This window comes from Carettochelys insculpta, chromosome 18 (assembly GCF_033958435.1).
Source record: "Carettochelys insculpta isolate YL-2023 chromosome 18, ASM3395843v1, whole genome shotgun sequence".
Taxonomy (NCBI): Eukaryota; Metazoa; Chordata; order Testudines; family Carettochelyidae; genus Carettochelys; species Carettochelys insculpta.
Window position 1 is genome coordinate 24,641,125 of NC_134154.1, and position 12,693 is coordinate 24,653,817.

General features: G+C 44.1%; 2 protein-coding genes across 4 annotated transcripts in view; one reads left to right on the forward strand and one right to left on the reverse strand.

Moving 5' to 3' along the window:
• RILPL1 (Rab interacting lysosomal protein like 1) overlaps nucleotides 1-5,241 on the forward strand; it is a 40,310-nt gene extending 35,069 nt beyond the window's left edge. For 2 of the 3 annotated variants that reach the window (XM_075012325.1, XM_075012324.1), the window contains exon 8: nucleotides 2,042-2,182. In XM_075012325.1, the coding sequence (XP_074868426.1) occupies nucleotides 2,042-2,047 (6 nt within the window). In that variant the 3' untranslated portion in view covers nucleotides 2,048-2,182. Of the gene's footprint in view, nucleotides 1-2,041 lie in introns of all 3 variants that reach the window. The other variant, XM_075012323.1, reaches the window with a different exon arrangement.
• A 2,793-nt stretch (nucleotides 5,242-8,034) lies between these two features.
• On the reverse strand, nucleotides 8,035-12,543 carry SNRNP35 (small nuclear ribonucleoprotein U11/U12 subunit 35). The gene is made up of 2 exons (XM_075012579.1): nucleotides 12,336-12,543; nucleotides 8,035-11,374 (listed from the first exon to the last, which is right to left on the reverse strand). The coding sequence occupies exon 2, from the start codon at nucleotides 11,369-11,371 to the stop codon at nucleotides 10,562-10,564; it is 810 nt and encodes a 269-aa protein (XP_074868680.1). The 5' UTR covers nucleotides 11,372-11,374; nucleotides 12,336-12,543; the 3' UTR covers nucleotides 8,035-10,561.
• Nucleotides 12,544-12,693: the final 150 nt, after the last annotated feature.

The following is a 12,693-nucleotide window of genomic DNA, read 5'->3' on the forward strand; positions in this document are numbered from 1 at the left end:
TAGTTTTCAGTCTAAATTCCTTCCCTTCCCACACAAGCTTTTTTTATAACCTTTTTAAACATTCAACTTTTGGACAGAGCATTTGCATACTCTTAGCCCAATGACACACACTTAAAATTTTACTAAAAATTCTTCAGCTGGATTTAGAATAGTTTTATATATAAAATATCAAATTTTCCTCCTTCAGACATCTGATTTACTCTCAAATTATGAACTTTGACCCTAGAAACTCAGTAGGTAAATGCAGCCATCCTCACTGAACAGTGTGCTTTACTAACCTTGAAGAATGTTAAAAATGGATACTTGAAAATGCAGGGAAAATATGTACAGGGGTAAGCCCTATTTAGCAATGTGCTTATGCCAGAAGGATTTGGAATGGGCATTTTAACAATCATAACCAACCAACCAACCAAAAACAGATGCAGCATACTGAATTTACAGCTCCAGTGTGAAAGCAGTAGGGTAGTGTTGATGTATTTTCTTAAACAGGAAATGAAATGAAATACACTGCAATGTCAAGGCTGCAGACTTAAAATCAAAAAGTAGGAAATGCAACATTGAGATCCCATCAGCAAAGTTAACTTGCTTCAGCTGCCGTCACATCCTAATACAGGTTGAACCTCTCTGGTCCTGCAGCATCCGTGGTCCACAGTGAGTTTAGTTGGCCACACCAATGGTTAAGTGGATATCTGGCTATGTTCCCCATTGTCCCATAAAGCCTTTTTACAGCTAACAAGCCCTGGCTCTTTGCTGATATTTAGCTATAATTTACACCTAAATGTGTTCTGAGAACCCAGTAAGCAGTCGAAATGTTTGGTAATGCAACTAGACAATACTGACGTCCTGGGTTTGACACTGGTCGGGTCCCGAGGGTGCCAGACTAGAGAAGTTCAACCTGTAGTTTATATCCTGTACTTAAAAGTAGCTTAATGAAGTGTTCTGATGTTTTGCGTTTTATAGTAACACCAAAGGATTCCGCTCATAAACCAGGACCCCATTGTGTTGGGTACTATACAAACAGAACAAAAAGTCCTAAAAAGAACACCATAAAAAGTGAAGGATATACATTATGGTTGATGTTGAAGATGGGACCTTAATTTTTGCATTGCCTAACAGATATTCATAACATTTTAGCATTGCACGAATACTTTGCATTTTTAATATATGGTTCACTGTAACATTATTTTGCTTAAACTGGTAACTTCTCTGCCACATGAACAAGGAAAATTAATCTCATTTTTATGTAGAATCAGCTCTGCATTTGTTATTAAAATAGCTTTGCTATCAGTTCACATGCGCCATTAACTGAGGACCTACAGTTTGTCTGTGTGTAAATGATTTTCACATTTGTGTTAATTATGGCTCTGATCCTGCCAGCATTTACAAATGTGTGTGGGTGTGTGTTGGAACTGAGCTTAAGGTATTAAAAGTATGCACTTTAAACATTTCTTTGACTTTTTAGTGACATACTTATTCCCTTCCCCCTCCCCTCTGACTACTCTTTCTGCTTACAAGCATATTGTAGTCAATGTTCCTGCTAATCTTTCCATCCGTGTGGGGGAAAAAAAAATTTTGGGTGCACTAACATGTAAACGTGCACCACCAGTAGAAACAAACCTACCTGTGGGCACTCTAATCAGCTGGGTGGCATCTGAATCTCTTCTGAACAGCTGCACAATAGCACAGCTTGTAGGGAACACTGACTGCACTGTTGTCATGTAAAAAAGACACTGTTCCAATTTCTTTTGTTTATGGCATAAAACTAATCCTTTTGTAATTTTTTAAACTAATACACCCAAATTAAGATTGCATGTGTGCATAGATCACAGCATTTAAAACTTTTTGAAGCTTCAGTAACAAAGCAGCTGAAACTGGCAGTGACTTCATCTTGAGTAATTGACTCCATCAGGCTTCACTGCCTTTATTTTGCAGATGCAAACAGTATTTTGTTCTAAGATTTTGTTGCATCATTTACTGTGTCTGTTATCTCAAGTGTGTCCAAACCCCTGGGTCCTAACTTGTCTGTCTTCCTTTCTAAAAGGTTTAGTTTCTTCTCTCGTGATAAAAAACGCATGCAGGCGACACAGAAAAATATCCACTTCCAGGATTCTTTTGGTGAATGGGCAGATTCAAACAAAGATGACTCCTACACCGAACAAGGCCAAGAGGCCCTTCAGCACCTGTGACTAACACTTCAAGCCATGTTCCTTACCATAATAGATCTGGACAATCTAGTAATAAGAAGCTTCCATAACCAAATTTGGCAGCTCATTTTTTATTTGCCTGACACACACCGAAAGTTGTTTCAGATGGATTTCTCCAAGGGATTCCTCAGTGTTTACTTGGTGACAAGTCTTTGAAAACAGAATCCAAGATCTGTAGTAATTATTTATACTCTAGGGTATCACAGAGCTTCTAGATAACTGACTGTGGGCTAAATAACAAATGTTTGACTCTTGCATTAATTACAATATCACAAGCATCTGTAACCAAAAAAAAAACAAAACACCTGTGCCATTAGAGGTTTACTTGCATTGTACAATTCCTATTGATGAAGACTCTAATACTGTTAACACTTGGGGGAGGGACGGGAATCCTCTTCTCAGTTCTCTTGATAATTTTCAGAGAGAGAGAGTTTGCAGTGTATAAACTATTTCCAAGGTAAGTCCTATCACAGCGGTATCCTGTGAAATTTGCAGGTTCCAGAGAAACTACTAGGAATTTCAGATGATAAAAATATTGGAGTAGGTGTGCAGGACCGTGATTGTATATTCCCCGTTGTTTATAGTGCCTAAAGTGTGTAGATACTGATGTACAAGGTGAATGTGCCTTGCATTTTGCTGTTATGCAGTATTAACAAAAACTGAATTGCTCATATAAACTCCGCATTTTGTTTTCTTCATTGTACCATGTCCTTTTCCCCCTTTCCGCTGTACGAAAAATAGCTCACTTTCTACAAAAGGCTTTGAACAAAGCCCCAGGCAGTTCTTATTAGACAGTCCCACCCCAGAATCTCACCTACAGACCTCCCACAAATTCTATTGGGATGCTGAGGATAGACTCTAAAACCCCATTTGTACAGAGCATTCTCCACTGCATGCTGCAGTAGTGCTCCCTGTGGACACAACCTTACATGTAACTGCTTTGAGCAGTGGGTTCTAACGGTAATGAAAAGCCTATCTCTATCTGTGGGAAGGTCTTACACTGAAACTTAGCCAGCAATACAAGCGACAGCAATCCCCTAGCAAATTCATGACTCAGTAGTGGTTGCTGGAATGGATGGCCAGCCCACAAAGGATACACCTAACCATGCTCCCTGAGAATCACACTTCTCCCAAAACTATGCTACATATTATCCACCCTAGTGTGAGAGACCTTGTCTGCTCTGTGGAAGCAGAGAGAGAACTCGTTCTGTTAAACTCCACTGTAAGCCATTTTACGTGTTCAGTTGCAGTATATGGAGTCATATTGCACAGTACTGCCACAGGTGAGATGTAGCTGCAGATTGGCTTGTCTTCCCTAGAGTTAACTTTCTTTTTTAACAAAATCCTATTGATGCCTGCTGTTACGCTGGCAATTTTAACAGCCTGATGAGTAGACTTAGTGGGGTAGTGTCCTGTCCTAGCATGGCAGCAGTCTGCATTCTGTGTATACTAAAACTGCCACTGTTGCTGACACTGCTGGATCTGAACCAACCAGGAAACTTTTATAAGTGGAAGATAAGCTTTAGGGAGTTGGTCAAATACTCTCCCCACTCTGGCTGCAAACTTGTCTTTGGAGCTGACTGCCTGGTTTAATACTGTTGTTCTTGGCTTTTTTTTTTTTTAAATGCTTGTAGGTGCAGGTCAGGCAACCTACGCTAGGACCCAAGTGCTGATATAGCATGATAAAATGCTGCTCTTTTTGTACTGTGAATGAACTGTGCGATGACCTTAGACCCCTTCCACGTTACAGGATATCATCAATGTTTCCCACATTATAGTCTTGTGTGCTGGTTGAGCTTTGTTTTGTTAGGCCTCTAACTGGTAATAGAAAGGAGCTGTCTATTAGCAGCTCTAAATGAGGCTAAGGCCTTATCTTACCTTCAACCTTATCTCTGTATGTCACTCACTCAGGAGCATGAAAAGTCCCATCCCCTCAAGTGATGCTGTTAGGCTGATCTAATACCTTCTGTAGACAGCGCTATATTAGTAGCAGGGCTTCTCCTGTCAACATAGCTACCACCTCTCATGCAGGTAGATGTTCAGAACTCCTCAGATTAATTCTGTAGCACAACTCCAATAACTGGTGGTGGGAGGAGAGGGGGTTGGCTTGGTTATGATTTAGCCAATGGTGACCAACCAGGTCTGAAGCAGTAGACACTCTAGTGGCCACTCCTACAGCTAACTAGCCACATTATTCTGAAAATATTGTTCAACCCAGCTAGCCACACTCAACCAGCCGATTAGCCACATGTTAGTCACCACAGATTCAGCCTCTATATCTTGGGTCTATACTGGAGCTGGGACCAAGCCTCCCAGACTTGGCATATGGGCTTGTACTGCCAGAGCTCACCTGGATGCACCACAAAATAAAATGGTTGGTGCTGCTCAGGCAGCAGCTCAGGCACTAACGTGAAGCCCCCACTAGCTGCTGGGGCTGAACTAAGTGTCTAGCCGAAGTCTCAACTGGCATTACAATAGCTATGCTGCTATTTTTAGCACATCACGAGCCCTGATGCCATGAACTTGCCTCTCCAGGCTAGCAGGCTTACTTCCACAGGCAGCTGGAGAAGGGTCTGATTCTTAAAATGCATCTACAGTGAAGATGCTGACTGTGCAACACTAGCATTTTCTGAAGGCAGTGCTATGAAAACAGATTCAAACTCAGAAACGTTAAAATAACTTCTGAGAGAAGCCACGCCTATAGAAAAGATCACTGCTGCCTACTCAAAATGTGGATCGAGTATACAGCTTTGTTTATGCATAAGCCCTGACATAAAAGATGGGAATAATACCTTCCCAAGTTTTTAAGTTGAGAAAATAAAAATGAAATCAGAAAGATATGCTATTGTACGAGGCACTTAAAACATAAAATCTGGACAATGACCCTTTAATATGCTACTCTCTATCATGTTACTATAACTTCAGAAGAAAAAAGCTTTCCAAACTGCTGAAGTTCACCCTGTTAGGGGATAGCGTTATGCTGGAGACAGCATTTGCATAAGTTGTGTTAAACAATTACAGTGATAACACTCCATACTATTGCTGCTCCTTATAGTCAAGTTTATATTTCTGCTGTGAAATTTACCAGGGTGTTCCTGTAAATTCTCTTTACAGTTTATAACTGTCTGGCCCTTTTCACAGCAAATACAGCAATATTAAGCACTTTGAGACCATAATAGATTTACAACCTAAATAAGCAAACCACTTTCAAAACTATTAGCTGTACCTCAAGACCACAGTAATATGTAAACATACTTAGCCCAATATCCAAATGTTTATATTAAAGAGAAAATTTATAGCTGTGTGTGTAAATCTAGCCCCCTCCATCTCTACACTGCTGGCCTATTGTTGGGTGAAAGCTAAAGTCCATCTGAAAAACAACACTAAGTAGTTTGAATGTCCCCCATTCATCCTTATGGGCTGCTACCTTGGAAATCTAATTAACTACTGAAACATAATATTACCCATTTCACTCCTGACTCCACAAACATTAAAGAACATAAAACTGGTCAAGTTCAGACCACTGGTCCATCTAGCCCAGGAGCGCCAGCAGCTGGGGAGCTGCCATATTTGCAAAATTCAACAATCATGAAGGTTCCCAACAGGGAACCCTCACTAATGGTGAGACCCTGCTGTAGTTTCAGCCAATTTGCCCAACACTGAAGTTAGGCTTACTGGCCTGTTATTGCCAGGATTGCCTCTGGAGCCTTTTTAATAATATCAGTATCACGTTACCTATCCACAAGTCACCTGGCACACAGGCTGATTTAAGCAATAGACTGTATGCCAAAGTTAGTATTTCCACAATTTCACATCTAAGTTCCTTCAGAAGACTTGGATGAATAACATCTAGTCTTGTGATTTATTACTGTTTATCAGTTTGTTCTGACACCTCAACCTCTGACATCTCAGTCTGAGACAGTTGCTAAGATAATGGCTCAGCTGGGAATCTTCCTTACATCCTCTGCAATGAAGACCAATGCAAAGAATTAATTTAGCTTCTGCTAAGCAGCATTGTCTTCCCTGAGTGCTCCTTTAGCACAGATCATCCAGTGCAGGGGTCTGCAACTGAAATAATGAGAAGAGCCATTTTTTTAAATTCAGTTTCAAAAATCAATCATTCAGGAGCCACAATGCATGTGAATGAGACAGTCCTTAATAAATAACATCAAACCATGATTTTTGTCACCCCTATTTTAAGAACAGCACACACACACACGATTTGTACAGGTTAGAAAGTAAAATTGCCCTCATCTCCAGGCTTCACCTGCTCAACCTCAAATCTGCCCCAATCCCCAGGCTTTAACCCCCCTCCAGCCCACAAATCTGCCCCAGACCCCCAACCTCTCCCCTGCCATCCCCAGGTTTAACCACTCTGAGCCTCAACCTCCACCCATCCCCAGGATTAACTCCCCTCAGCATGCGCAGCTCCTCCATGGCTGTCCCGCTGCTTCCTTGCTGCCTTCTTGGTGCGGGTGCAGCTCCAGCAGGGGCAGGCTCATCTGCCCTTGTGGCTTTTCATTTCCAGGGCTCCCTGCCCTGCTGCAGCTGACTGCTCAGCAGCTCCAGAGCCTGCTGCCACTTAAACAAAAACCTAAATTCAGTTGGTCTAATGGCATGCAACTGAATTTAATTTTTTTGTTTAAGCAGGGGCAGCCTCCAGAGCCACAAAAGAAGTCAGCAGCAGCAGTGCTCAGAGCCAAGGTGACACCTCAGAGAGCCACATGTGGCTCCGGAGCTGCAGGTTGCCAAACAACTTCAGTGGTGCACTGATTGTTTAGCAGGCTTCCTGCTGCCCTTGCTTTCAGCCATCACCCTCAGATGAATCATCTGAAAGGATGTTGCTGAGGGAAGAGTTACTCACTCTTTATAGGCCAAGGGTTGAATATCTACCGTGTAGTTTCTTCACATTCAACTAAATTCTCTTCTTCTAAGTCTGGTATGATGCATAGCAGTCCTGTATTCACTGTGCAGAATCTTTGAGGCTCCTTTGGTCAAACAGAAAATCTCCAACAATCTAATAAAGATTTATAACTGACTTGCTGTGTGAGTGTCTTGCAAAGTTATCTGGTGTGTAACATGATCCCAAGCGGGTTGGACTCATTTGGCACATAATTGGAGGGTTACCTTTTCTTCATATTTTCACACTGCTTGTACAACTCCTCATGCAAATGAAGTCTCCTTGGTCTAAACTCCTTGGAGTCTGGAGAGACCAGTAGGGAGCAAAAGCCTGGTAGGGGAGTAGTTTAAAGAGGAAGCCATGATTGCAGATTTCTAGTGTTCCTGTTTCTTTTAAACAAAAGGTTAGTTGGCACGTACTTACACTGTGGGGAAATCCCTGGATGACACAGAAGCACGGTGGAAACACCTGTGTCACTCCTATTCTGCTGCTGCTTCTAGTTAAATAAGATCAGCTTTCATTGCTGAATTAAGGACTTGGAGGCAATGGATCATATGCTAGACTCTGCCCCAAAGCAACCCCCAGGGGGCTTCTTACTGTGTGGGGAAACACCTGGATGACACAGAAGCGTGGCAGAAATGCCTGGTCACTACAGTTCTGGCTCTTGGCTGGGTATCCCTGCACAACACCAGTCCCCAGCTGCTGAAATGTGGGTGATATGTTAAGTCAGGACAATTCTACGCTGCTCTGATTTACACCAGGGACTAAACTAGCCTCAAAATAGAGTAGAGTCGTTCCAGGCCTGTAAACAAAGGGTGACTTTATTCTGAGTCCTGGCAAGATAACATTTAGAACAGTTCTGGTAAGAAATATTACATCTTTGCTAATGCCATGCTTTTAACAGGGCCTCCTCCTACCTAAACATGAATATGCCAGTCTTGCTAGAATCAGAACTACACAGGTTCTAGCACAAAAACCCCCAGTCTACCCTACACTGGTAACAGAAGTAGGGGAGTTGGTTACAACTAACAGCTTCAGTGTATACAGCAACTAACTTTATCCCCAAATACAGATTAACATCCTAAATGGGCAGGATTTTACCCTTGTCAAGGGGCTATGGTTTGGTTCCATCTCAATTACAACTATAACCATGTTAGAGGCAGCTCTGCTGTCTATGGAATCAGGCTGACCCAGAAAAGCACTTCTATTTTGCTTTACAAAATAGAAGGGATGGGCATTAGCTCAGAGTTGTACTCCCTAGGCAATAAAGAGCAAGTGAGGTGCAAATGGAGCAGGAGACAAGGACAGACTAACAAAATTGCAAAGTATCAGAGAGGTAGCCGAGTAAGTCTGCATCTTCAAAAACATCAAGAAGTCCTGTGGCACTTTAAAGACTAACAGATATTTTGGCGCATGAGCTATCATGGACAAAGACCTGCTTCGTCAGATGTAAGAGTGGCAGGTGGGGGCAGGTTCAGAGGAGGATTTAAAGAGGGAGTTTCAGTAAAGGGGAGGGCCAGAGCTGACAAGGTCTATTCAGTCAAGGTGGATGTGGCCCATGTGGAGTTGTAAACATCAAGAAAGGAGAAATCAAGTCACATTCATATAAGAGCAGCACCCAACAGCTTTTGTGATGGTCAAAGTGGCAGATTACAGGTTAAGTGGTTGTTTTGTAATACTGCATAATTATCCTCTTGGCAAAGATATTCTTAAATGTAGAGCAGAGATTTCAAAACAAAGAGATACACAGATGAAAGTCCTGTCACTTCACTTTGTCTGGGAGCTCTCTGTAGACTTTACATCAAGATGTGCCATAGCTACACTTGCTGCTGAAAATTAACCTGAAAAGTCATAGATGGACATACAAACTCTGCAAGTTTAAGGCGAGGGTTGAATGAAGAAGGGAAGCAGCAGCCCTCCATAAAATTAGAGAGATTCCTAAGGTATGTTACCCTATTGCAGCCGATTTCAATCATTTCTGAAGATCACACCTCTCCTAGTGTCTCTCAAGCACCTAAATCATTTCCCATCAGTCTTACATTGTGAGAAACAATTCAATAGCTAAAAATGACTTTATAGATATTTCTTACATGGGTGACTTTATCAAGACAGATCTGTCACATGAACACATGGCATATATGGGAAATATTAAAGGACTGGGCTTTCTCATAACCAAACAAGCCATTCTCTGAATAGCCATCTAGCCTTGGCATACATTTCAGGAGGAAAAACAGATATACCTGCAAAGTCTGGTGTTTTTTACAGAATGCTAACAAGTATTGTTTGGTTTAAAAATATACTTTTTTTTAATTTTCCTAGTTACATACAACTTGTACATTCCACTGGGTCTCCCCGCAGCACAGTATCATAGTGGACCCACAACAAAGAGTGATGATTGGTTCCTTAATGCTCTTAGAAATGGAAGAACCTAGAGCCCAGTACTCTTAAATGCAATATTCTGCATTTTACTATGCTTCTGTTATTTCTCAGGTCCTGCTACCCATTTACACCACTCCCACTGTATGCACTGATGAGCAATAAGTGTGTCCCAAGATCTGCGTTCTAACACGTTTGCTGGGAACGCCCAGCTCTAGCTCTCCTCTTTTCAAGGAGGATTCTTGTCAATCTTTGAAGGGCTGGAACTGTGACACCAGTGCAAATGGCAGTTCTCTCTCCTTCAAAATGAGTAAGTGGAGGAGGGCTTTGCTGAATTTAAAGTGGCATGAATGTTCACCTGTAAACTACTGAGTACAGGGAATCATGTCATAATGCAACATTATAAATTGCCCTGTGTACAAGAGACCTTGAGCCTTGAATGCAGATTGGTTCAAAATGTGTTTGAAACATGTTAAGGAATACTGCTACGGTCCCAGCCTCCAAAGAAGACAGGAGACAATCTCCACAGTTAGAATAAACCTCCAGGAATGTTTGCTGGCACACATAGATCATTTTAATTTAACAAGCTGGGGGTGGGGAATCAAGCCAAAAAAGACCAGTTAGCACATAATACATGAGACTGTTAACAAAGCTCTGTAAATAAGAGGTCCACAACTCAACATAGGTACAGTTTACTGCAGAAGTCATTTATCTTGCTTTCTTGCAAAACCACCGGAGAAATTAATTAAAGAACAATAAAACTGAGACAACTGGCCAGCTACTCCACTGGTGAAGCTTTGCTGAAGACAGTGGCTCTAATCCAGTTAATACTCAGTGAAGGTCTTGTTCCAAAGATTGGCAGTGTTCCTTGCAGGCCAGAATCACACAGCAAACTAATGGGTTGTCAGAGTCTTCCCATCTCTTTTTTTAAAAAGAGAATCCCAACCCTAGATTAGAACTGGACCACAGTTCAAGGTTGTTTGGATCAGTAGGTTTTGGTGGTGTCTGGTTGCACAATTTTGACCCAAATTTCCCCACAGTTTCCAGATGTTAAACTTATCTGTAAAAAAGAAATGTTTTTCTACCGATGTTTGTTGTCATCTTTCTGCTTCTTCGTTTCTCTCTCCCTGCTCTGGTCTCTTTCCCTTTCTTTTCTCTCTCTGTCCTTCCTCTCTCTCCCTTTGGTCCTTTCCTCTTTGGAATCCCGCTCCCTCTCCCGATCGCTTTCATTCCAAGCCCACGATCGCTCTTTTTCTGCCCATCTCTTGTCTCGGTTCCTTTCGGCATCTCGGTCCCTTGCTCTCCAGTTTCTCACTCCCTGACGAGACCAACTCCTCTCACTTTTCTCCACTGGCCCCTCTCCATAGAAGTCATTTTTAATAGTTGGCAAATTGATGGGCTTTCGGAAAGGCCTATCCCGCCCTCCAAACCGCAGCTGCCCAGATTCCTTCTTGCCTCCAAACCCTCCTCCAAGTCTCCGAGGGATCCATCCTTTGAGAGTCCTTTCCAGCTCAAAGTCCACAAATATCTCATGCTGGTCAATAACCAGTCTGTTGGCATCTCTATGGGCTTTCAACAGTGCCCGTTCCTCTTTGTATTCTATAAATGCATAACCCTTGGAAAAGCCTGTGACCAAGTCTCTAACCAGACGAATCTTCCTTATATCTCCATATCTGGAAAAAGCTTCCTTTAACTTCTCCTCCGTGGTTTGTAGATTCAGTCTCGCTACAAACAGAGTGAGGTGGGGATCTCCTGTAACACCCTTGTTGGGTACATACCGTGCTAACATGGCCCTCCAGATGGCACGGTCATGCGGCTCTTCATCTGTGCCATCAATGCTCCCTGCTTTGAGGGGGTCATACTCCTTCGCTATGGGCGCCCACTCATTCATTTTCTGGAGGGAACACAAGCATCAAACACGCTCTGGTATCACTGCTAACATTCGAGATAAATGTTCACCATGGATGAATCGCAAAATGCAGTTAATGGCGATACCTGACATCTGCCTGTAGCACCTCACATCCCAGGTTATTAAAGCACTTTACAGAGGCTAATCCCCATTTTACAGATGGGAAAACTAGGACACATAGAGGTTCAGTTCTTAGCACAGATTTGTCTACTAATGCTCCTCCACAGGCCCTAAAGAGCACAGAAAACTCTAGCCTCCTAATAAATCCCATTAGATTTTGCAGAAATTACAAAGAATCCCTTATATGGTTAATTAAAACTGACTCCACTTGAATCCTCTTTTCTGCTAGACTCCCCCAGCCCCCTATGGAAAGCGATTGTCTCTATGGCGGTGGGGAGCGCTTACTTCCTGGTGTGGGAGGAAGTGCTGCCTGACCTCCCTGTTATTTCAGGAGCACAGCCTTGGGGGGCTCTGGCGGTGGGTGGTTTTAAGCGTAAAAGGAGGAGACCGGCAGATGTCAATGGGCCTATCCTCTGCACCAGGCGCTGGCGGCCTGCAGAAAAGCGGCCCTGGGTCAGGCGGCCGGTCCCCAGGCCTCTCAGCGAGGGACACAGCCAGGGCCACGTGTTTCTGAGCGCTTCAGCCCAGGCCTGCGCTTTACAGTCCAGTCTCCCCCAGCCGCCGGGGCAGCCCCGCCCCAGAGACACGGTTTAAGAAGTCGAAACTGGTCAATAGGTCCCTCCCCCCTTCCCTCCCCCACCCAACTCAGCACAGCTCCGGCCTAGCGCGGAGCCCCTCCCCCCACCCGGGGCTGAACCTTCCCCTACAGCTGGTGCAGGGGACGGGCCCCTTGACACCGGCCGAGCCCGGGGACTACCCGCCCCCGCAGCGCGGATACATGGCGGGGTGCCGAATTCGCCGGGCCCCCCCCGGACACTCAACTCACCGCCTCTCCTCCGCCACCACCCGGCGCGCGCCGGGAACGTTTCCCCGCCCAACGGGCGGCGCGTAGCAGGAGTGGGAGGGGAGATTCGTGCGCGGCGCGCGAGTCACGGAGTGACTCTACGTTGCAAAACGACCCCTCCCTCCACCGCTCATCGCCTCGCGCGGGGGTGGGCTTTTGCGGGAGGCTGTGCGAGACGAGCCCCACCCGAGCCGCGCCAGCCGCACGTGGCGCTAGAGGAAAGCCGATGCATTCCGTCGCCGTGCTGATCCCCTGCTCAGGGGGCTGGGCTGGCCTGGCCGGAAATGCGTTTGCCTTGCTGGAGGGGGACGGCTGCAAATGCGTTTGCATATGCGTTTGC